At 39.7% G+C, this 23,978-nt stretch overlaps 1 protein-coding gene across 7 annotated transcripts in view; it reads left to right on the top strand.

The window, feature by feature from the left end:
- The window catches only part of LOC136866478 (uncharacterized aarF domain-containing protein kinase 2), a 158,578-nt gene that overhangs the window by 5,590 nt on the left and 129,010 nt on the right, over positions 1–23,978 (top strand). For 6 of the 7 annotated variants that reach the window (XR_010859553.2, XM_067143473.2, XM_067143472.2 and 3 more), the window contains exon 2: positions 8,237–8,466. The exons of the other annotated variant lie outside the window; for it this stretch is intronic. Coding sequence is in view for 5 of the 6 variants with exons in the window: in XM_067143473.2 (XP_066999574.2) it covers positions 8,237–8,466 (230 nt within the window). In the remaining variant the exon portion in view is untranslated. The remainder of the gene's footprint in view (positions 1–8,236; positions 8,467–23,978) is intronic. 7 annotated transcript variants of the gene reach the window in all.

Raw genomic sequence — 23,978 nt, 5'->3', positions numbered from 1 at the left:
CAAAGAAGCCAATAATTCGACATTTCACATGAATAGTTTTTAGGGCATTGATCACGACAGTGAACTGGCACCCACTATTTCAGTGTTTTACCGGCAAATGTTTTACTTAACCCTCATTGATGAGCTCAGAAGAAAGAAAATTGTGTGAAAGTTGTGCTGGCAGTAGAAGCAGGGGTGACGATATTACTCACAGTCAGCAAGATTGGTCATTATGTAGAAAATCAGAAATATTTGTTTTGTTTTGCCCCCTTCACTATATTTGTTCTAAAATATTTATTCTTAAACACTATGAAGAAAGGTTTTAACTTTCTTTCATCCTCCCTTACAGTGATGTCATTTAAAGAAATCTGCAGAAAAAATACAAGTAGGTAGTGGAGTTCTTTTATATGTAAACCAGCTGATGTACCCGTGCTTCGCTACAGAATTCTCAGAAAGACTGTCTTTATGGTTTTCCTAACTTATGAGCTTCCTATATTGTAGACCTTCACATTTAGTTTTCTTTAGACTCTGTGATATTAGGGTAGCTTATAAAATTATTTATAGCATAGACTGTAGTTCCTTACATACTTTACATACCAATTTCCATTAAATTCTGTTTACTCATTTTCATGCGACTCGGCACTGATATGGACTTAGCACCAAAAATCCAAATTCATGAATATCTCTGTTATCACAGCCTGTACGGTAAAAGTGTATAAGACATAAATTATCAGAAATTTAATACTATATAACTTAAGTTATGTAGTTATATAGTATTTATCGATAGGACCAATAGTAACATAAATACTCCTCAGTGGAGGAAATGACACTGGAATCCATCACTTGAAGACCCAACGGCAAACAAGCGGAGGAGAAACCTCTCACTTCGGTTCCCAACAGTTGTGGAGGTGGATGAGGTCATGCCAGACGGACTGGCTGTGTAGGCGCTACTCTTGAGCTGGTAGTGGTTGGGCACTCTCTTGCCCTTGGGGTGGGAATCTTCCCCTGAATGCGAATGAACCACATGTTGTCAGCGGCATAGAAAGTCTTCAGTGGCGGACCAGTCGTTCGGACAGAATGTCCTTACTTGACTGGAATGGCGGATGAAGGCTGCAGTGATTAGGAATCATTCAATCGTCTTGCATCTGCTTGCCATTGAACATATTTCCTAATCATCAAGTAAGGTGCGTTTGTTGATGTGCAGCAACACTCTCACTAAAAGAATTCATGCACAGCAGTCTTCCAACAATGGATGACTTCTTCAAAAGTCCTGCGGCGATCAAGAAGTTGCGACGGGGACAGGATTGTGATGTCTTGGAAGCCTCTAGTGAAAACTTAGCACATAGGCGATAGATGTGTGATCAGTCGTCTTGCTCAGGCCTGTGGCTGTAGAGCAATTCCCTATGGGAATCAACATCTATATCATCTGATGGCCAGGCAGGCATCAAATTTTTGGAAATGAGACATAGCTCTCATAGTGCATTGGCACTGCTGGTGGCTTCAAGTAGCCTATGCAGTGGCCTCCACGGTATGCAATTGCCTTGCGTCTTCGGAGGTGTGCTAAGTCCCAGCTGATGAGCCCAACTTAGCACACGAGGGCCAAACGCAGGCAACCAAGAATGAGTTAGCTAGAAAATTTATAATGTCCAATAACGGACTTATATATTGGTAGCAATTCAGTTGCTGCATCTAAGTCTGAGCAGTACTATTTAGGGTTCGCTCTGCTCACCTCACATGGGGAAGGAGCTAGAAAATGTGCCCTAAACATAGTCAGCTACTAAGAACACTCAATAATGACCCCACAAATGAGAGACCCGAAAGAAGAATGGCTATAATGGGTAGAGAATTAAGAAGATATAACATCGATATAACAGCACTCCAGGAAACCCGTCTTGTTGATGAAGGTCAACTGAATGAGCAAGGTGCAGGTTGCAGCTTCTTTTGGAAGGAGAAAGCTACCAGTGAGCACCAGTTACACGGAGTAGGCTTTGCTATCAAGAATAATCTTCTCAAGGAATTGTCAAAACTTTCCACTGGACATAATGAACGCTTTATGACATTAAGACTTTGGTTAAACGACAACCAACATGCCACGGTGATCAGCGCATATGCCCCCACATTGGATTCTCATGGTGACATCAAAGAATCATTTTATTCAGATCTGGATGGCATTCTGTCAAACATTAATCAACAAGACAAAATAATCTTACTAGGCGTTTTTAATGCCAGAGTGGGCAAGAACAACATAGTATGGAATGGTGTCATTGGCAAGGATGAAATTGGCAGTGAAAACTCTAAAGCAGACCCTACACGGTCAGTAATACTGATCAGTAATACTGAGTCAATAATACTGACAGTACGCATCAATATTGTAGCGACCTTACACGATCATTATTACTGTCAATATTTTGGTCAGTACCATTGCACTAGCTTACCATTGCGGTATTCTCACTTTACAAATAAAGTCAATAACCGTCACTACGGAATGAGATTTATAACAGGCAATTGTGGTATTCTATCAAAATGGATCGTAAAAGACGGGCATTTTGTAGCTATCATATTAGTACTGCACAAAACGCAGTTTAAACGTAAACGATGGGTTAAAGATTGGCTTAGGAAAAGAGAAGAGTATTCTCATTTGAAGTGTTGAGGGAAACACAATATACCGAAGCAGAAGATTATCAGAACTCTCTCTTTTTTTATGCTAGGGACTTTACGTCGCACCGACACAGATAGGTCTTATGGCGACGACAGAACTATCTCTGAATGCGTGAGGGTACTTTTGCGAAATTACTACGAATGGTAGAGAGTTTTGTAATAAGGTAAAATGCAAACATACGGGGCTGTTTATCGGTGGCAGAGAGATTAGCGGTGACAGTGAGGTATCTTGCAACTGGTATAAATGTTGAAGATTTAAAGTTTTCCTCTATAATGTCACCAGTTTCCATCAGTACAGCAGTTGTGGAAACATGTAAAGTATTGTGTTACGTTTATTCTGACAGCGTTTCATATAGCTCGATAAACTTTTGCAATAGGCCTACTTGACGGTTCCACAAGCACCTCTACTTGGCCTTGCTGAGAAACGCATTTGTCGTCCACTGCTGCTCCGTTGATACTGACAGAAATAATGACAAGCGCACTCACACGGTCAGTATAACTGTCAGTATCCCCACCACTCTACAGTACTGACGCTCGCAGATCAGGAAATCCGGATCTGCTTCAGTACTGGCCGTCATTCCATCATTCCAGTGAACACACGATCAGTATTACTGTCAGTATTTTTCGGTACTGACAGTTTTATTGACCGTGTAGGGTCTGCTTAATGGTATTCGACTCCTCTCAAAATGTGCTGAACATGATTTAACAATCACTAACACCATTTTTTGCCAAAAGAATTGCTTTAAAACTTCATGACGGCATCCAAGATCGAAGCACTGGCATCTCATTGATTATACAATTGTCCACAAGAAAGATCTTTGCGACGTTTTTATCACCAAAGCAATGACAGGAGTGGATGACTGTTGGACAGATTACCAACTTACTGGATCAGTTATGAATTTGTCACTATCCCCTCAGAGGAGAAAACAATGGAAGAGCTGTAAACACGGTTTTGATACCATGAAATTTGGGATTCCAGAATATGCCTCACAATATAGAGAACTGCTTCATCAGACACTCTTGGAGGAGTATAATCAGGATGTAATGCAATGCCTGAAGACCACTATTTGGGATGCTTGCAAAGAAACGATGGGTTATAAGACCAAGAAACATCAAGAATAGTTTGATGAAAATGATGAAAAGATTGAAGCATTGATATTAGAGAAGAGAAAAACCTTGCAAGCATGGTGAAAGGACATGAACTGCCTCGCAAAGAAAAAAGCTTTTTGTCTTGCCAAAACAAATGTCCAAAGAAGAACCCGTGTGCTCAAGAATGCTTGGTAGACAGCCAAAGAAAAAGAGCTGCAATATCTAGCAGACAAAGATTCGCGACAATTCTTCCAAGCCACGAAAGTAGTTTGTGGTCCCACCACTTTTGTTAGAAATCCACTCTGGTCCAGTGATGGGAGTACACTTCTAAATGTTCAGTTCTCCATCGTGAATAGATGGAAAGAGCATTTTGAAGGTCTCCTGAATCAGGAATCAGTTGTTGATGAACAAGTGTATGACTTAATAGAACAAGCACCCATCAAGGAAGAACTTGGCTCCCTACCAACATTGGATGAAGTTAAGCATGCTGTTAATCATACAAGGCGGCACAAGGCCAGCGGTCTTGATGGTATACCTGTGGAAGTTCTCATAGAAGGTGGTGACACATGAACTGATTGTTAAAATTTGGAGCACTGAAGAAATCCCTCCCGATTTCAGAGATAGTCTTATAGCCCCAATATTTATAAAAGGTGATCAAACAGACTGTAATAACTACCGGGGACTATCATTACTGTCTTCCTTGGGAAAACTTATTGCTCGAATTTTGGCAAATCGTATACTACCCTTAGTGGATGAAATACTACCAGAGAGCCAATTTGGATTCAGGCCTTCTAGAGGAACCACAGATATGATATTCACAGCTCGTCAGTTTCAGGAAGAATGCAGAGAACAAAATAGACCTCTTTATATTGCCTTCATTGATCTCACTAAGGCATTTGATTCTATAAACCATGATCCTTTGTGGAAGATTTTAGGATTATATATGGTTTTCCACAGAAATTTATTTCCATCTTGAAACTGTTCTACACTGATATGAAGGCAGCTGTTACCAGTACCAACTCTGTTGGAGATCCATTTCATATCAATACTGGTGTTAAGCAAGGCTGTGTGATTGTCCCCACTTTGTTCTCATTATATATAGTCACTGTTAAGCAGCTAGTTAAGGACGTTCTTCCTCCAGGAATACAGATAATTTATAGACTAGGTGGGAAACTGTTTAATTTGAGCCGTGTAAGGGCGAAGACTAGTACACTTTCTACAGCATTAGTCGAGTTACAGTATGCTGATGATAATGCAGTTGTAGCTCTGTCTGAAGAAGAACTAGTGTTTATCCTGAATGCCTTTTCAACTGCATACAGAAAGATTGGTCTCAAACTGAATACCAGTAAGACACAGATTCTCTATCAACCAGCCTCTGGAGAAAGACATAGAGAGATAAATGTGTCCATTGATGGAGTGAGCCTTCAAGTAGTAAACTCCTTACCATACCTTGGCAGCATCCTCTCATCAAGCGCAAATATAGATTTGGAAATCCAATTTAGAATCAACCATGCTGGAGCATCCTTTGCCAAACTACGATCCCGAGTATTTGACAATCATGATGTCAATGCTGCAACGAAGATCCTCGTATACAACTCGGTTATAGTTCCCAGCTTACTATATGTGTCTGAATCGTGGACATGTTACAGGCGGCATATTAAAAAGTTGGAACAATATCACCAGCGATGTTTAAGGAGAATTTTGCATATAACCTGGCAAGATAGACGCACAAATGGTAGCATACTTGAACAGGCACATACCGCCAGTATAGAAGCCATGGTTTTAAGACGTCAACTACAATGGACAGGGCATGTAATACGCATGCCCGACAATCGCATTCCCAAGCAAGTGTTTTACTCTGAGTTAACAGTGGATAAACGTTTGGGAGGTCAGAGGAAGCGATTTAAGGATTTGATTAAGGCTAACATGAAGATGTGCCACACTGATGTCAACAACAGGGAGACCTTTGTCCTCAACCGTTCATCCTGGAGATTTTCAGTTCATCATGGCACACTGCTTTTCAAAGAAAACTGTAGGCGAATATCGAACGATAAGAGGCAAAGGAAGGAAAAAGAACGAAAAAGGAGAACAATGGCTGCTCCACCTGGGACTATCTGCCATCTCTGCAGAAAATTCTGTGCCTCCAGTATTGGGCTGTTCAGTCACCTTTGGACTTCACAGGTGAAGAGGAATTCTGATTGGAAGACCAACCTACTCGTTTTAGAGCGTTTGCTATTGAAAATATTCGAGAAATAAATTTTAGGCCTTCCCCTAAACTACCATTTCACTCAGTGTGAATTCAATTATTTATGGCCTAGATTGTAGCCACATATTCCCTGACTTTACATACTGATTTTCATTAAATTCTCTTCAGCTGTTTTCTCATGATGCGCGCACATACAGACAGACAGAAATTACGGAAAATTAAAAAGTGCATTTCCTTGTTTCTGTGGACACAACTGATAGAGAAATACCATTCTTTTTAAATTCTGAGCAATGTACAGACAAAACTCTTATTTTATATATCTAGATACCATTTGCAGGAAGGCCCAGTAGATTAAATAAACTTTATTGTTATGAAAGTATTTGCAGCATTTTAATGATATTGTTAAATAATACACTGACGAGCAAACAATAATGCAACAGTTAAGATTTTGCAAAGATTTTTATTGAAATCAATGACTAACTTGTTTGTGTTATTTTTTATCTTTATGATTGTCATTTAACTCTCTACTAATGAGATACCCTGAGAAATTTTCATTGGGTGAAATGAGAATTTACAGCAAATTATTCACAGGGACAGAAAACTTGCTAAATGCATCCTTGTTTGTATCAGAATTTAACATTGTTTAAGGATGGTTCATTTTCATTTGATTTCCTTCCACTCAAATGTTATGGTTGTTATTGCACTGCATTTTCGCACCATCACACGCACTTTCAGAAACATGTGTTGCCTGCTTCGAGTTTTTCAGGCATACTCCTGATGAGTACTGCAATGTCCTCTTGAAGAACGAGCTTCCATTCTTCTTGAAGGACATCCTGCAGCTCGTGCATAGTCTCTGGACTATGGCTATGCATTTTTTTCCCCCAAAAATGTCTCACATATGCTCAAGTGCGTTGAGATCTGGACTGCATGCAGGCCATTGCCTTAACTGGATCCCTCCTTCGTCAAGATACTGAAGAGAAAAACTGTAATACTGAAGGCCTCACCTTGCCACATGAGGGTGTGCATTGCGCATTGTCCTGCAGTAGTAGGAAATCTTCACCAGATTCCATGCACGGTAATAGGCCATAAGTGATCCACCTTTCACAAAGACGAACTCTGTTAGGACAGCCAAGGAGATGCCTGCCAAAACCATCACAGAACTGCCATTAAAAGAGATCTGTGAAGAGAAGTTGCATGGAGTATACCTTTCTCCACATCTCCTGCACACCCTTTCTTGTCCATTTGGGGATCTGAGGCTAAACCAAGATTCATCCATGAGGAGGACTCCACCACTGTTCATCAACCCAGTCCCAATGTTCTGTTGTGAAACTTGAGCTACTTTGTCGATGTTGACTTGTCAGATTGGGGACAGTAGCCGGTCTCCTGGAGTAGAGTTCAGTGTCACATAACCTCCTCCTTACTGTCCACTCACTGGCATTCAAACCCCATACCTGTTCAAGTCGATTTCTGGCTTGAACCGCAGTCCTGTGTCAGTCATGGAGATTTTAAAGGCAAAAGAACTAGTCATTTCTTGACCTCCCACAACCAGATCATGTTATGAACCCATTTCCTGACGTTACATGAAATTGTTGATGGAAGACAGTGTGATGTGACAACTCAGGCACATAATCCTAGCTGTGCCCATCCTCTACGAACGCTACTGCCCTAGCGGCATCCTCTGATTTCAGTGGCAACTTCACTCCCGTAAGTGCTGTTTAACACTAGGTCAGGGAATTTCCTCCCTCGTACATGGAGATAACATGATTTGCATTCTTGTGATAGGCAATAGTTTTCAGCTGTATTTGGGATGATCTGTTGTTGCCTACTGTTGAGTTAATTCCATTTGGCAATCTTTGAGGACATTTCCCAAGATTAAGTACATAGTAAAAAAAAAGTTTCATATGAGAGTGTGGGAAATGTTAAAATTACATCTCAGTTTCTCAAATATCTTGGTGTCTTTTTTGGCTCATCAGTTTGTATTGTCGTGCCAAGAATTGGAGTAAGTTGTGCTGGATATAATTAGCCTGTTGGAAATTAATTCAAACATTGATTATTTCAGTGCCATACATTATTGCGTATGTTCATGCAAAATTGCTTTTTAGCAGTACCCATGTTTTACCCTGTTTCTGCTGGTTTTTTCTTCTACAATCCTTTTAATCTTCATGTCTTAAAGTATTTGTTTTCCTCTCCTTTTCTGCTGGACCTTTAAAAATCTTTCCTGATAAGAATCTTGAGTAATACTGAATAAGTTAGCATATTTATTCTACTAAATTGTTAATGAAAAACGAAATTATTTGGTTGCAGGGATCGAGTTCTCTGGACCAATATTTGTCAAACTTGGACAGTGGGCATCCACTCGCAGGGATATATTTCCTGAAGAGTTGTGCTCTCATTTAGCAAAATTACAACGGAAGATACGTCCTCACTCATGGTACTACACTAAGAAAACTTTAGAGAAGGCATATGGCTCTGGATGGAGGAATGTATTTGTAAATATAGACAAAATTCCAATTGGCTCTGGATGTTGTGCACAGGTATGCTATTATTTTCAAGTATGTTTATTGATATAATTTGATGAAATTGATAGTGCAAACTGATGAATGGGATGGACAAGTGCACATTAAGAATAAACGGGTATTGGTAGTCCGTTATACTGTGAATGGTGGAAAATTTAATCATTGTAACAATTTCTTATTAACACTGCAGTGGTCGCGCATTCTACTATTGTAGAGCGGTTGGCAACACCTGTGGCCTTGAGGGTCAATGCACCTTCCCCCCACACCCTTCCATGTATCCCAGTGCAGTTTCGCGCGTCTAGCTGTCACATACTCAGCTTGAGCTGAACAACAATGTCGTGTTCTAATATTGTAGATTGCGTGACCACTCGTGTACCATTTGTGTTTCGTAATTCTCATGCGTATTTTTTTCTCTCCATGTCCTTTTTGACAATTGAGTGATTATATACGATTGAAAATGTCGGAACGTAACAGGGAGCAAGTGTGAATGTGTTTGGGGGAGGCAGAAAATGATAATGAAAGTGTGCTCGGTGTTGAGGATGAAGACGAACTAGAGGAGGATTTTGTAGAAGAAACTGCAGAACACAGTGATACTGAGGACACACAAGGACCAATAGTAGAAGAAGAAGAGGATGAAGAACCTGTGCCGATAGAGCCTGCTGTTGGAGCAACACATACAGATGCAACATCTATGTTTATGCATGAGTTTTACATGGATAGAGAAAATAGAGAAAGGGAAAAACCATCTCGCTGGGGGTATCTAGAACCCTTAGTCCCATGAACTTCAAGAACACCCGATTTCAACATTTACAAAGCCAACAAGAATAATGCAAATATCAGTCGTAGGCAATTTCTGAAGGATTTGGCATTTGAACTGATGGAACCAGCATGGAAACCTTGCCAAAAGAGATACGACGAAGAGGAAAACTTTTGCTTCGTATCCCTGTAGAAGCTCCAGCGCCAAAAGAGCAAGCTGCTACAGTAGGAAAATGTTTTCTCTGCGGCAGACGTCGCAATAAATCAACGAGGAAGACTTGTTAAACATGCCAGAGATGGGTGTGTCCAGACCACCAAAAAGTCGTGTGTGATGACTGCTACGAATAGACACTTTCTGTAGCAAATCATTGCTCCTCAAAGTGGCATTACAAAGAAAGATTCATTTTTAAAAATTTGGATATCTTTGGACACTTTTCAGTTGTATTAAGTAAAAATGCTGATATGATGCTTACAAAAACTTACCATGTAATTTTGTTGAATTATATGTGTTTATAAAAATAAAAAGTTTTAATTCATAACATGGGTTTTATATCGTATATTTTACACATCCAAGTCCAAAATAATTGATAAAGTTATTTTAACAAGTGTAACAAAAAATTAACCTATGTTCTACAATAGTAGAACGCGCGACCATTCACGTAACACTATGAGGCGTTATGAACATGTAAAATGTGTTCATACTGGCTTAAAATGATTAGTATAATACAGCAGTGAGTTCACAACATACTTTTACACCTTCAACTGCTATGATATAGGCCTCATTATCAAATAGCAAGTTTTTGTGCAGAAAATTTGCTGGGCAGCTTGTAACACGATCCCTGTCTGGATTCACGTCTTTACTTCCCTCTATCTTGGGTGTGGGTCTGTGTCCTTCGTACTCGATCTGGTATAGTAGCGATGTGCTACTAGCTATGTTACATTTTGCACATATGAAACAATTTTCAGATAGAAACCTAAGGCATTCATCTATTGTTTTGGCTTTTATGCTGTTTTCTGACAAAACAGGAGTGCAAATCACCTGCTTTCATTCTTCATAGTCTACCCAGGATCAGTGGCGGCTGGTGGGTACGTGCACAGCCAGCACTTGAACTGCTCATAGGTTTCATCTTCTTTCCTATTCACATCAGACCTGTTACCAAAGATATACTTTCCCTTGAACCATTAGCACTACCTTCAAATGATGCATTACCGAGCGAGTTGGCCGTGCGCGTAGAGGCGCGCGGCTGTGAGCTTGCATCCGGGAGATAGTAGGTTCAAATCCCACTATCGGCAGCCCTGAAAATGGTTTTCCGTGGTTTCCCATTTTCACACCAGGCAAATGCTGGGGCTGTACCTTAATTAAGGCCACGGCCGCTTCCTTCCAATTCCTGGGCCTTTCCTATCCCATCGTCGCCATAAGACCTACCTGTGTCGGCGCGACGTAAAGCCCCTAGCAAAAAAAAAAAAATAAAAAATGATGTAGTACGAACTATGGTGATCACTGAACCAAGAGGATATCTTGGAGTGCCATTCCAAGAGTCTGCAATATTTTATCCTACAAAATGGCTTGACACATTAAACACATCACAATTATTTGAGCCATGTCAGAAATTTGCTATATTTTTCCAATTTATTTGTCCAACTTTAATATACACTTTTCACTTTTCATAAAATCTTGATTTTCTCTTATACACTGATATTCTGATAAGTTCCATAAAGGAAATTTTACAGCTCTTGTCACATACTCCAGACAGTATGCTTTACTCGAGCAGAAATGTTAAGGTGTAAGCCTTTTCCAAACCAAGCAGGAGGTCTTCGTTCAATGTATGAACTCTTGCCAAAAACTTTAGGCCACCAATAACATTAATTGATCATATAAGAGACCTAAATAACAAAGTTAAACAGTGTGTGCAAAAGCTTGAACTCTCTCCTGGTGAAAAAAGCAAGAAAAGCAATGGAGAAAGGAAATACGACAACTGGTGTGCTTTACCTCGGAAGGGAAAAGGAGTTACCCAGTTCCAAGAATAGATGCTGCTGAATAACTCATTCAGTAAACATGATGGTTTAAGCAGTGCTGAATGGAGAGGAATAAAATTGCAGGCTAATGTATGCATTGTAAGAGCCGTACCAGGCAGGTCTCAAGATGGTGACCACTGTACGCCTTGCATCAGTGAGACACAAACCCTTGCACTCATCCTGGGATCCCACCCACTTGGTGAAAACCTGCATAATACAAAGAAACCACAGAACAAGATTTTTCATTGCTTCCTCCCGTTGACAGAAAGGTCTTATTGTACACAAAGAAGTTGATGGTATAGCAGTTAATAGAAGCCCACACTGTATTGACATGATTGCAGTCACACCGAGAATGAAGATTGCAATGATTATTGATCATACTGTGAATTTCGAGACCCATTCGAGACAGGCAATTGAAGTCGACCGTAAGAAGAGACAGACCTTCTCGTCTGCAGGTCCTTGTCTGAAAGGAATACTGATAGGAGCTAGGGAAACCATTCCTTTTCTTTGTTCATTTCCTCAAAGGATTAAGTTTCAACATATTTTGAGGAACCATCTTTATGGACAAAGCTGAATTGACCGTAAGCATATCTGTCAACCCTTCCAATTTATCCGGAAACTTTCCGTTTTTTAACTCGTCTTCCGATTTTCCGATTTATTTTTAATTCTTCCTATTTTTGACCAATACACTCTCCAGTATGGCTAATACTCTTCCCCTAGGATAAATGATAAATTCTTATGTGCTTGTGTAATTTACCCAATTTCATTTTCAAGCGTATTTATTTGATGCTTTGTTTCGTGAGCGTATCGTCCGTCGCCTTCGTGTGTCGTGTTTCCTGCTCGCTACAGCAGCATTTGTGCTTTACGGCTGGGGATTCGGGATGGCAATCGTCCTACAAGCAATAGAGGCTAGCGCGTGCTAGCGACTCAGTAAATCGGGACGAAAGAATGAGTTTCTTCTTATGTGTTTCGCGCACTATTAACATTGTTTCTGTGCGTAATTTCTTTGGAGTTGTAAGCCACGTGTTTTTTCTAGCGGTTCTGTGCTTTTCCCCGTGTCAAAGTCGTATATTAATAATATATGAGACATACCGATCTGTTTTGTATTTGATAGTTTCGCATATTTCAGTGCATCTTTGTTCATTCTTACTTCATAATTTTAATGAGTTGAATGTATTTCAGGGAGTTGTGTCGATGACAGTTTCTGGTATTTTCTCTTCACGTTATGGCCAAAAAACATAACAAACGTTGTCTCCAAGTGTTCAGATTTACCTATAAAATTAAATTTCCATTAATTTTAATAATTTTTTAATTTAATAAAGGAAACTATTACCCTATGCGTTTTGTTGCGTGTGTCGGTGTGATATAAATACAGTGGAACCTCGATATCTCAAATCACCTCGGGAGATAAATTTTATTTCGAGTTATCGAAATTTTGAGGTATAGAAAATACTGTTTTTGAGCATATATAGCACATAATTGAATCATATGTATCTACGGGCTCTTACTGAATACATTATTTTTAACAGTACGGTACTTAAAAATTTACAAAGAAACTCTATTTTACGGCATCACTTTAATTATAACACTTCTTATAGTAACTTTTTAGAAGACAGGTTACAGTACATACAGTAGTGAAACAAGAAACATAGATCCATTAACACCTTTGGAAAAAATGCGTTAGTCTCTTCTGTTTTTTGCAGTTAACCTTTCCTCCCTTCACGTTGTAACTTCTCGTCGGTACCACGCAGCCGAGTTTCGTAAATGGAGCTTACGTCATCCGCGACTTCTGGGCTTGCTTTTGTACGTAACCGGTAATTAATTGACAGCCGAGAAACAGTGAGGCTTTGCTGATTTTCCGATCACTATAAGTTCTAGTTTTTCGGTTCCCATCATATTAGTTCCCAGCTTCACCTTAACCCATTTTTACTTGTTAACTGTTCCTCACAAACCACTAATGCCCTATTGCACAGTTAATGTTGCACAAAATTTGAGTTAGAGTATTTATTGCTTCAAGGGAGGAAATGTTTGCTTTGAGAAATCGAGAAATTCGTGTAACCGAATTTCGAGAGTGATCAGTTACCTTTTCTTGTATCCATTTTTATGGTTTTTTTAGTTCATGATTTTAAATTTAATGGTCAATTCACATTGCAACTGTAGATATGTATGCCTTTTATCCTGTCCTTTTTTCACTTAGACAATGGTGCAGTATACACTAGTGTCCAAAAGTTAAGCATAAGTTACGAGTAAGCAGGGCAACAGGAAATAGACCGCAAATCGCACGCCAAATGCACCTACCAACCTTATGTGTTCGCTCTGTATAGCAAAGGAGTGTTCCCTGCTATGATTAGCGGCGTAACCGCAAAGTAAACGCAACCAGTACCTGCGCCCCATATTCCCTCAGTCGTGTTTGCCCTGTTATAGTGTGCGGAGTGTAGCCTCGTGGTGAACGACGCCATTTGGACCCCATTTTGCAGGGTATAATACTCAGCTGCCTGAAAGCAGGCCATACACAGACCAAAGTTGCCGTATCCTTGAATGTGCCACAAAGTGTCACTTCCAGGCTTTGGAGACGATTTCGAGACACAGGAGATGTTAGTTGTAGGCCAGTACCAGGTCGACCAAGGGTAACCACCCCACAGCAGGACCGATATCTGGCCTGAACCGCCTGACGAAATCGGAGTGCACCTGCAAGACAATTGTTGGCGGAGCTTGCAGCCATCTCAGGGGTTGCCGTTTCCCGGCAAGCTGTGTACCAGGGACTCAGAACAGCAGGGCTGTTTGCATGACGTCCTGCGGTGTGTGTTCCGCTCACTGCAGCACAGAGATGGGCCCGTTTACTTTGGAGCTGTTAACATCGAAACTGGACCATGAATGAATGGAGGCATGTGCTCTTCACAGATGAATCCCACTTCAGTTTGCAGAACGATTCCCATCGCACATTAATCTGGAGAGAACCGGGTAACTGATACAACCACAGGAACATCGTGGAATGGGACCAGTATGGTGGTGATGGCGTCATGGTGTGGAGCGGTATCATGTTGAATGGCCATATGGACCTGCAAATCTTCATGGATGGTCCGAGGAACACTGGTAACTCTCAGAGATACAGGGATGAGGTACTGAGACCACATGTTTGACTTTTCAGAGGTGCGGTTGGTCCAGACTTCCTCTTAATGGACGATAATGCCCGACCGCACCACGCTGCTCTGGTGGATGAATTTCTGGCTGGGGAAGACATACATCGCATGGACTGGCCAGCGAGGTCTGCGGATCTGAATCCTATAGAACATGCCTGAGATGCATTGGGGAGGCGAATTGCATCCCGTCAGCCTCCACCAAGGACCCTCCAAGACCTTTGCATTGCCCTTTCGGAGGAATGGAGGCGTTTGCCACAAGAGCTCTTGGACCATCTGATAGAGAGCATGCCATGTCGCTGCGAAGCATGTGTGGCCGTGAGGGGTAACCATACACCCTATTAACAGCATATTTTGTTGTGGAAGACATTGCCAAGTTTTGTTAGTTGTTGTCAAAGGTGTACCTTAGCTGTCAGAACCTTTCTGAAAGTGGTTATTTTGGACAAGTTGTGTGACGTACGGTGTGCGAGTCAGCTTCTGTTTGTTCAGCAATCCGTCTGATATTCCTATCAGGCGGTATGGCCTCGTTTAGTGATTATGCTTAACTTTATTACACTAGTGTATGTGATGAAATCCAAGAATTACAAAATCTTCCTATTTTTTATTTCTAAAAGTTGGCAGCTATGCGTAAGGAAGAACCCTCTTAAATGGAAGAAAGAGCATTTTAAAAAAAACGAAATGTTTACCGTGGCAGGCCATGGCTTTGGGAAGATTTTCTAAGTAAATAAATACCATTTAAATAAGCATTTCTCCAACCTCGATAGTGATCATTACTCCCATATTCCTATCTCCTTGCGCTATTGCATGCAAATAGGATGAGGGCAAGGTGGAGCAAGACATAGACATGCGTCTTTGACAGCTGGGCCAGGTATCGCACAGCGGCCTCGAAGCATATCCCCATTTAACGCCCTTAAGGATGGATGCAAACTCACTTTAAGAACATCGGGATATTCTTTAAATTTTCCATCTTCGATGAATGATCATTACGACTACTTAGCCGTTTTATGAACTGCATATGTCAAATTTTATACTATGAATCATCAATAGACAGTGATATACCTGTTACTGTCATAAGATTTAATGTATTCTAGACAAAATAATTTATTCACTGCCCTATTTTAGCTATTGTTTTTGAACATTTCAACAACCATTATTAGGTTGTTTTCCCTGTAATTTGAACCTAATATTTTGATTATATTTGAAACATTTGTTTACATCCATCAGTATGGGCAAAAATGAAAATTATTGCTTACACATAAGAACCATGCAGGACAGGATAACCTGGGAAGACTTTGAACATAATTTTCAGTGAGATTTAGAATCTGGGCAATGAATGTACGGAAGAAAATTGATCGAAACAATACCTGCACATGCATTAAGAAGTTCAAAGAAAGGAACAGACTCGCTTGTTGGAAAATAACTCTAACTTTGCAAGCAATTGGTTGAAGATACTGCTGACACTGTTCACAGAGATGATGGATTTGTGAGAGAAGTCAGGTCTATTATTGAGTAAAATACTGTAATGTATCTGAAGATCGAAAAATGAATGCAGATCAGTCCAGATCTAATAAAGAATTGTGATTTGGAAGAACACTCACGATGAAGGGAAGCAAGCTGGGATTAGTATTAGGGGTCATTGGGTCTGTAGTAGCAACCACTCACGTTTCCATTATAATGCAATGGATTGCACACTGCTGCCCCATTTCTAGGGCAAGTTAATGAGTATCTGCAATCAAATTTTATAATTTATTACAAAAAGAGACTCTTCTTATTGTTATCATTTTTCAACGTAGTCGCCCTGCTTTTCAGTGTACATGGTCCATCGTTTCACAAGCTTTCTGATATCCACTGCAAAAGAAAAGTTTTTTGGTTGCGCAGCAGGCCACGTATGCACCGCTTCCTTCACCTGTTAAATGGAGCTCAATCAGCGGCCTCTTAGATCAGTTTTAAGTGGACCAAACAGGTGGTAATCCGACGGGGTGAGATTGGGACTGTACGCAGGATGCTCCAACTCCTCAAAACGCAGCATCTGAAGAGTTTGAGCGGTGTGGGCGACGGTATGTGGGCGTGCATTGTCGTGCAACAAAAGAACTCCTTCCGACAATCAACCTCTGCGTTTGTTGTGAATTGCAGGTTTCTGCTTGTTTACTAGCATATCGTTGTAATGTTCACTGTTTACTGTTTCCCCCTTTTTCTAGTAATGTTCCAGGATTGGCCCTCGAGAGTCCCAAAACACTGTGAGCATCACTTTTCCTGCAGAAGTTCGACTCTTGAATTTCTTTTTTGATTGGAGATCCGGGATGCTTCAGTTCCATGCTCTGACGTTTGCTCTCTGGTTTCAAGTGGTGAACCCAAGTTTCATCTCCAATGTTGATCCGTTTCAAAAACGTTTCACCTTCACCTATGATAACAATAACAAGGGGGCTCTAATTGTTACAGACTCGAACATTAAAGCTTGATGACTGCAAGAAATATGTCTGTTGTTACAAGCAATATTGGGAAACTATATACACTGTCAACAACACAAACAGCAAATGTTAGGAAACTGTTCACAACATAAACAGTACAGTAAAGGTTCTCCTCCAAGTGCCAGGAACTTAACAAATTCCACTTTAACATTAGATAGGCTATATCAATTAATGGTCCTGTATATTAACATTCCTAGCATTGGTTTCATATACATCATAATGAATTGCCTTTCCTAAAAAATTAACAGGTATGTTATACACAAAGAATAATGCTGATATTTAAAAAAATAATATCAAACACTCTTATCTATAACATCAGTGGAATGTCTTTGCTTTTCTTTTTTATCAGTATTGTATTAGACCTTACTGAAACCCAGTCTCATGAATGTCTTTCTTACTTTTGTTCAAAAAGTGTCCATTCGAATAAATGAACGGCTTCTTACGAAGCAACTTGTAAGCTCATAAATTTTGGAGAATTTCTTCTTCAGGATATCCATAAGGTTTGTGATGATGTTAAAACCCTCTTTCAGTTCTTTCCCGTGGTAAAATTTGAACTCTCTTTCCATTTGCACTACTGTGGTGTACCATCTCTCTGTAGGCTGCATCAAACTGTCTCTAGGCGTTTCTGAAATCTAATTTCCACCCCTTGTATGTTGACCTGTTTTTTATATCAAGGTTCTTCTTTACCCTAAAAGCTATATAGCCAGTGAGGTCTTCAAGCAGCTCATCACGATGCTTGGTTTCGCGACTGTCGTCGAGCTGTTTCACTAGCTCTTCAAGGGCTTTAAAGAACCCTTGTTCATTCTCCAGTAAAGATCTTTTGCCACTACTCTCACCATATGATGGGAACCTGCGAGTAAGTGTAATTGCGGAAGTGTAGAGTGTTGAATGTGAGGAAAGAAAGGTTAAGGACGACACAAACGCCCAGTTCCCAGGCCAGGGATATTAATCATTTACAATTAAAAAACCCTGACCCGGCCAGGAATCGAACCTGGGGCTGCCGGGTGACAAGGGATGCGTTGCCCCCCGATATCAGAGTTTTGATCGAATTCGTCAGTAGCATGTAACATATTTGGATGTAATATTTCATAATCTTCTGGAGAATAGATGGAATTTCTTATCGCCTCGGAAAAATTGGGGCTGAGAAGCAATGATTTCACATTTTGGCGTCACAGCTGTCGGAAGAGAATGGTCATAAAGTCTTCCGAACCCTCGAAGCTGAGAAAGATAGCTTTCGATAATGTCTTGATTATTTCTGTCACCATTTATTTAGGCCAGTGGCTTTAGGGAATACATGAAAATGTATGTTTCGTTCCTTCCTGCTATAATTTGTGCAGCCTGCACTCGCATGACAAACCATACTGAAAAGGATACATTATTACTGATTTTTATGTTTTATCACATAAAATGCACACACGGTTTCTTATGCACCACAGATATGTTACTATCATGTATTATTAGCACCTAGCTTCTGCGTGCACAGCGATTCTCATTCGAACTACCTCTACCTCATTCAGGGCAGATTCAGTGCGAGGGTCCTGCTTGACGTCACAGCTCTGCTTTGCTACTGTGCACCTCCCTCATGATCCCTACCTTGTATTCTACATACCTTGCCACAGACATAGACAACAGTGCCATCTAACAGCTAGTGAGCACGCAACGCCATAGAGCCAACTTAGAGACAATTAGAACAAAATTGCAGATACTTATTGACTTGCCGGTGCCTACGTACATCCTTGTATCATAGCCCAGCGGCCAGTTTCCTTGTGCTATGAATACAAAACATCAAGCAAATTGGCTAATATAGCCTATGGGAATTATAAGATTTTTTTTCTAGAACAGACATTGTGACTAGGCATACAGGATGGAAACTTTAAAACACTACAGTTCCTGATCTAACAATCAAAGAAATATTTAGCCACCTAATCCATACCTTTATAGAAATATTTAGCCACCTAATCGATACTTTTATTATTGCCTTTGGCAATTTTATAAAATCATTATTAGTACATTTTTCGACTGCTCTGCAGTCATCATCAGCTATATTTTCATAAGCTTAGGTGTAAATAAGGTAAAAGTATGCACAGTATATGTTCTCATATTAGCCTTGATTATTTCTCATGAGAAACTTAAAAATTTGTGTCTCTGTTGGGGAAGGGTGGTGGTGGCAGGGAGGGTTGGGAGGGGTGGAGAAGAATGCTTAAAAAGTGATTAATAACTTGTCCTTAAGTACAATATTGGTAAAAAATTCTTCCAATAAGAAGATAAAAACATCTTATAAGTGTCTTTTTTAGCTTCTATTCAGAAGCGTATTTGAAAAATACTGCTTTACTTTTCTCCAACTAACTACTTAAGATGTTATTAAAATATAATTAATACTTATTCTTAACTAAAATATGAATAAAAACATATGTCATCTTCCAGTCGAGGAGTTAAATTCTTTTTAAGTCCCATTCATATTTGTGCTTGAAGGCTTGTGGAAAAAGCTGATTAACTTGCTTTTCTTATTGCCAAAGGTAGATTCTTAGAATGCCCTTGCATCTCAATGTTCGGATGTGTTTAGAAGTTATTATGTCCATAGACCATATAATTGGGCAGCTTGTAACACGATCCCTGTCTGGATTCACGTCTTTACTTCCCGCTTTCTTGAGTGTGGGTCTGTGTCCTCCATCCTCGATCTGGTATAGTAGCGATTGTCGCTTATTGGAAGAAGAGAGCTTTTTAACAATACTTTAGTTAACGACAAGTTATTAATCACGTATTAAGCATTCTTCTCCACCCCTCCACCCCCCCCCCTTCCCCTCACCACCATCATCCTCCCTCGGTAGACAAACAAATTTTTAAGTTTTCCATGAGAAATAATCAAGGCTAATACAAGAACATATATTGTGCATACTTTTACCTTATTTACACCTAAGCTTATGTAAATGTAGCTGATGATGACTGCAGAGTAGTCAAAACATGTGCTATTAACGATTTTATAAAATTGCCAAAAACAAATAAGAGTATCGATTAGGAGGCTAAATATTTCTTAGATTGTTAGATTGTCATATCGATACAGACATGAAGTGGATAGTTTGTAACAGTTCCTGATGGCGTTGACTTTTTCAAGAAGATGATTCCAACAAAATATGTAGGCACAGTGAACCAGCTGAAGTGTTCTTCTTTTGGCCATACAAATTTTTCGCAGATCCGCTGATGGTATCAACATTTGGCATGGAGATCATTTTCTTCATCTTAAGCCTTTTTTACATTTTCAGTTCTCAGCAGCAAGATTTGCAAACTGTCTGATTTGCTTTTTTTTTTTTTTTCCCCAATCTGGTTACACCAAAGAATGTCCTCCGTTGGAGTAGCCCCTGCTGTTTCAAAGGTGGATTAACCAAAGAATGTTTCTGAGAAAATTGTGAGCAACCTGCCTTCACCAGATGTTGTTCACTGTGCGAAATGTAAATGCATGGACTACGTTTCAATAGTTGAATTTGCATGTTTTCTGCGAGTAATCCGTACATCAGATAAGTAAACTGTTACCATTGTCTGACTTGCAGAATGTAATATATATCATATATTGGCTATCCTTCCCAAAATAATCCATTGGTTTCTTAAAAATCCGTGTTTCCTTCATATTGATAACCTTTTAATTTTAACTTTGGAAGCTTGCATCTGCAGTTGTTACGGTTAGTAGTACTTAAAATTATTGTTAAATGTACTGTATTCCTTGTCCTACCTTGCCAAGTGCACTATATGCAAATCTAATTTGAGCAACCACATATCAGGCTGTTGCCATGTGAGATCAAGTCTGGTATTTTCAGCTATACATTTAATTTGCATATGGTAATTTATTATTAGTTCCATTGACTTTTAATATGCATAGAGTCTTTAACATTAAAAGCTTTAATACTCCATTAGGACAGAGAGTGACTTCGTGAAGCCTGAAGCCTTTGTCAGTCTTCACAATTTTATGGGAAAACTGTTATTATGTTTGAAACCTCATGATCTCTCAATATTGTCAGCTTTATTTTTTAAAGAACTGAACAGACCTTGTCATGCATATCTCTCCTACATGTTGTTTGGGCAGGTTTTACTATAGGATAATTTTGATGGGGCTTATAGCTTATGCATAGGTACAGTAACTCTCTTCCAGCCTCAGATTTAGGGGACATAGGCCTATAGTTCAATTCCTGAATTGTAATGTGATTACAGTACATCAGACCACCTACAAGGAGCGAATCAACTGATCGAAAAAACACAAGAATTCAATCTGGATGTCTATATAGCATTTGTAGACTACAATAAAGCATTTGACTCCGTGGAATAGGAATACGTTTTAGAAGCACTAGCAAACAAGGTATCCAGAATAAATATATCAGACTCCTGGATAAACTTTACGATGGCAGCGAAGCCAGAATAAAAACAGAAAGAGAAGGAAAGAACATCTAGATAGAAAGAGGAGTTAAGCAAGGTGACCCTCTCTCACCAAAACTATTCACGTGCTTACTGGAGAATCAGTTCAGAAAACTAAAACTCCAATTAGCGTAAATGGAGAAACACAGGAATACATACCTTGGCCAGAACATATCATTCTTAAACTGTTCAGAGAAAGAGGTCGAACGGCGAATAGAAGAAGCATCGAAGAGGTTCTGGTCTCTGAAGTTCATAATGACTGACAAGACTCAGAAACTCACTCTTGAGGCTGAAGTCTTACTATATGGATGCCAAACCTGGGCACTAACACAAAAACAAAGGAAAATGATCCAAATATGTCAGCATAAAATGGAAAGAAAAATACTCCAGGTCTCCTTGAAAGACAGAATACGGAACAAAGAGATATGAAGGAGAACCGGCATGAAAGACGCTCTGACGACAGCCAATCAGCTAAAATGGAAATGGGGAGGACATGTAGCAAGACTGGACCAAAATTGATGGACTCACGAAATGTCATTGTGGGATCCCAGAGAAGGAAGACGGAACGTGGGAAGGCAAAGAACTAGATGGGCAGACTGGTTTTCGAGATAGGGAGGAAAACAATGGACAAGAACAGCAAGAGTGGAAAGACTTAGGAAAAATTGTGTGCAGAGATCACTAACCTTACGGGATACACATTTGGTTCAAGCCTTGTAATAACCTAGGTCGATTAAGACACATATTATAGAAATTGTGCAACAGTGAAATATACAACAGTGCACTTCCACAAAGAGGGAAACCTGGAAGTCACCTTACTGATCACTCCGGGCTAAAACAGTAAAAGTTCTAAGAATACAAAAAGAGGTTTTTATGAAGTGGTGAACATAAAAATATCATCCTCGCGTACACTGCGGAAAGAAGCTGTGATGGTGTAAAGTATGTTGAAGTACGTTCTCAGGACAGGGGCGAGGTATGCAGCATACAATAGTACGCCTCCACGAAGAGGAAACCACAATGGTCACCTTCTGATCACTCGGGAAAGTAGCAAGACTGTTGTCAAACAGACATTAAGACATTTGCATGAAGTAGTGATATGATAACTCATCACGGAACACATAGTGAAAGGAGTACATGCACATGTAAAGTATGTCATAGAGAATTTCCAGTGGAGGATAAGCTCAAGAACTTAAAAGAAACGTCTACAACTTTCGGAGGAGAAGCTATGGAAGAACGAAGCATGCAAGCGTACGCTTTCACCAAGAAGGAATCTCAACCCTCCCTAGGGAAAAAGTGTACAAGTATCAATAATGTAACAGTGCATTTTCGCAAATTGTTGATCTCGTAAAAGGGGCCGATGACCTAGATCAGGGATGGCGAACCTTTTCCAACTAGTGTGCCATTTAAAGTCCAGTTTATTATTCTCAACTGTCTACTGTGCCACTTGTCATTTTCTTTGAAATGGCTACAAACCCCCACCCCGAATTCTATCCCTAATTCCAAATTATGTTTCATAATACGTTATTACGTATATATTGTAAAATAACACATTTGACTGCATGTTCCGTGGTTGTATTTTGCCACTACCGCAAAAACACAATTTTAAATATGTACGTTTTAAGAATACGTATCATTATTTGTTAAAAAAAAAAGCGGCCATTGTAACACACTTCATCATTAAGTATTATTAGATATAGAAATCAAAAATACTAATATTGCCAAAGGACATTAAATGAAATATTGTTCTGCATTTTAGTGTGGAAATGTTGCTGAATCTTAGTAGCCATGCCATTTATATTAGGATCAAAATGTGTTGTCCTCAATAACACACGAGAAGCACTTAGCTCTGAACCAAGACTGTTTCTAACTGTTGACTTCACAATGTTTGTTGTAAAAGAAAGGTGCTCGCATTCGTATGAAGACCCAAACAAAGTAAGTAGTTCTGTAGCAAGTATTAAGTTCTCCAGCTTCTGGAGAGAGTATTCACCATCAACAGCGCACTCGACTTTCATGAATTTACAAATTTGTTCATCCATGTACTGTTTCATGAAATTCAGTCAATTCCATTTGTAAACTGTCGATTTATAACCACTCAAGAAACCTGAACTCAATATCGCTCTTTTGTGCAAAATGAGGTTTCGAAGTGTGATCATTTCTCCAAATCTGGAAATTGGGATAATTTGCTGGCAACTGTTTGTTTCCATGAACAGTTACACACTAAGAACAATTAAGTGCTACTGGCAAACATACACAAGCCAAACTTCGCTAATTGACTGATGTTGATGAGCGAATGGCTCGTGGCTGCATCTGACATTTATTTCACTTGGCTTCCGGGCCCTTCAGTGTTGCAGTGCTGCCATAATGCACTTCCGAATAGAAGTAGAATTTAGATTTTGGGTAATTTCTAAAATCGGAAACACTATGACTGTACGATGCACGAGATATGTATAGTCTATAGTACAAGACGTATATATAAACCTCAATATGTGAGTGTGGTGTGCCACGAAATCGTGTTCGCTTGTCACCTAGTGACACGCATGGCATAGGTTTGCCATCCCTGACCTAGATGGTAGGCTCCTTTAAAGAAGCATCATCATCATCAATCTCGAAAAACACAATTGCATCCACTCGGAGGTGAGACTACACAAGTGCACAACATGCAGTAATACGTTTTCATGAAACAAACTAGGAAATCTATATACTGTATATAAAATAAAAGTTTTGTCTGTACATTGCTCAGAATTTAAAAAGGATT

This window comes from Anabrus simplex, chromosome 3 (genome assembly GCF_040414725.1).
Source record: "Anabrus simplex isolate iqAnaSimp1 chromosome 3, ASM4041472v1, whole genome shotgun sequence".
Lineage (NCBI taxonomy): Eukaryota > Metazoa > Arthropoda > Insecta > Orthoptera > Tettigoniidae > Anabrus > Anabrus simplex.
The sequence above is the reverse complement of the archived record's forward strand: the minus strand, read 5'-3'. Positions and strand labels throughout refer to the sequence as shown.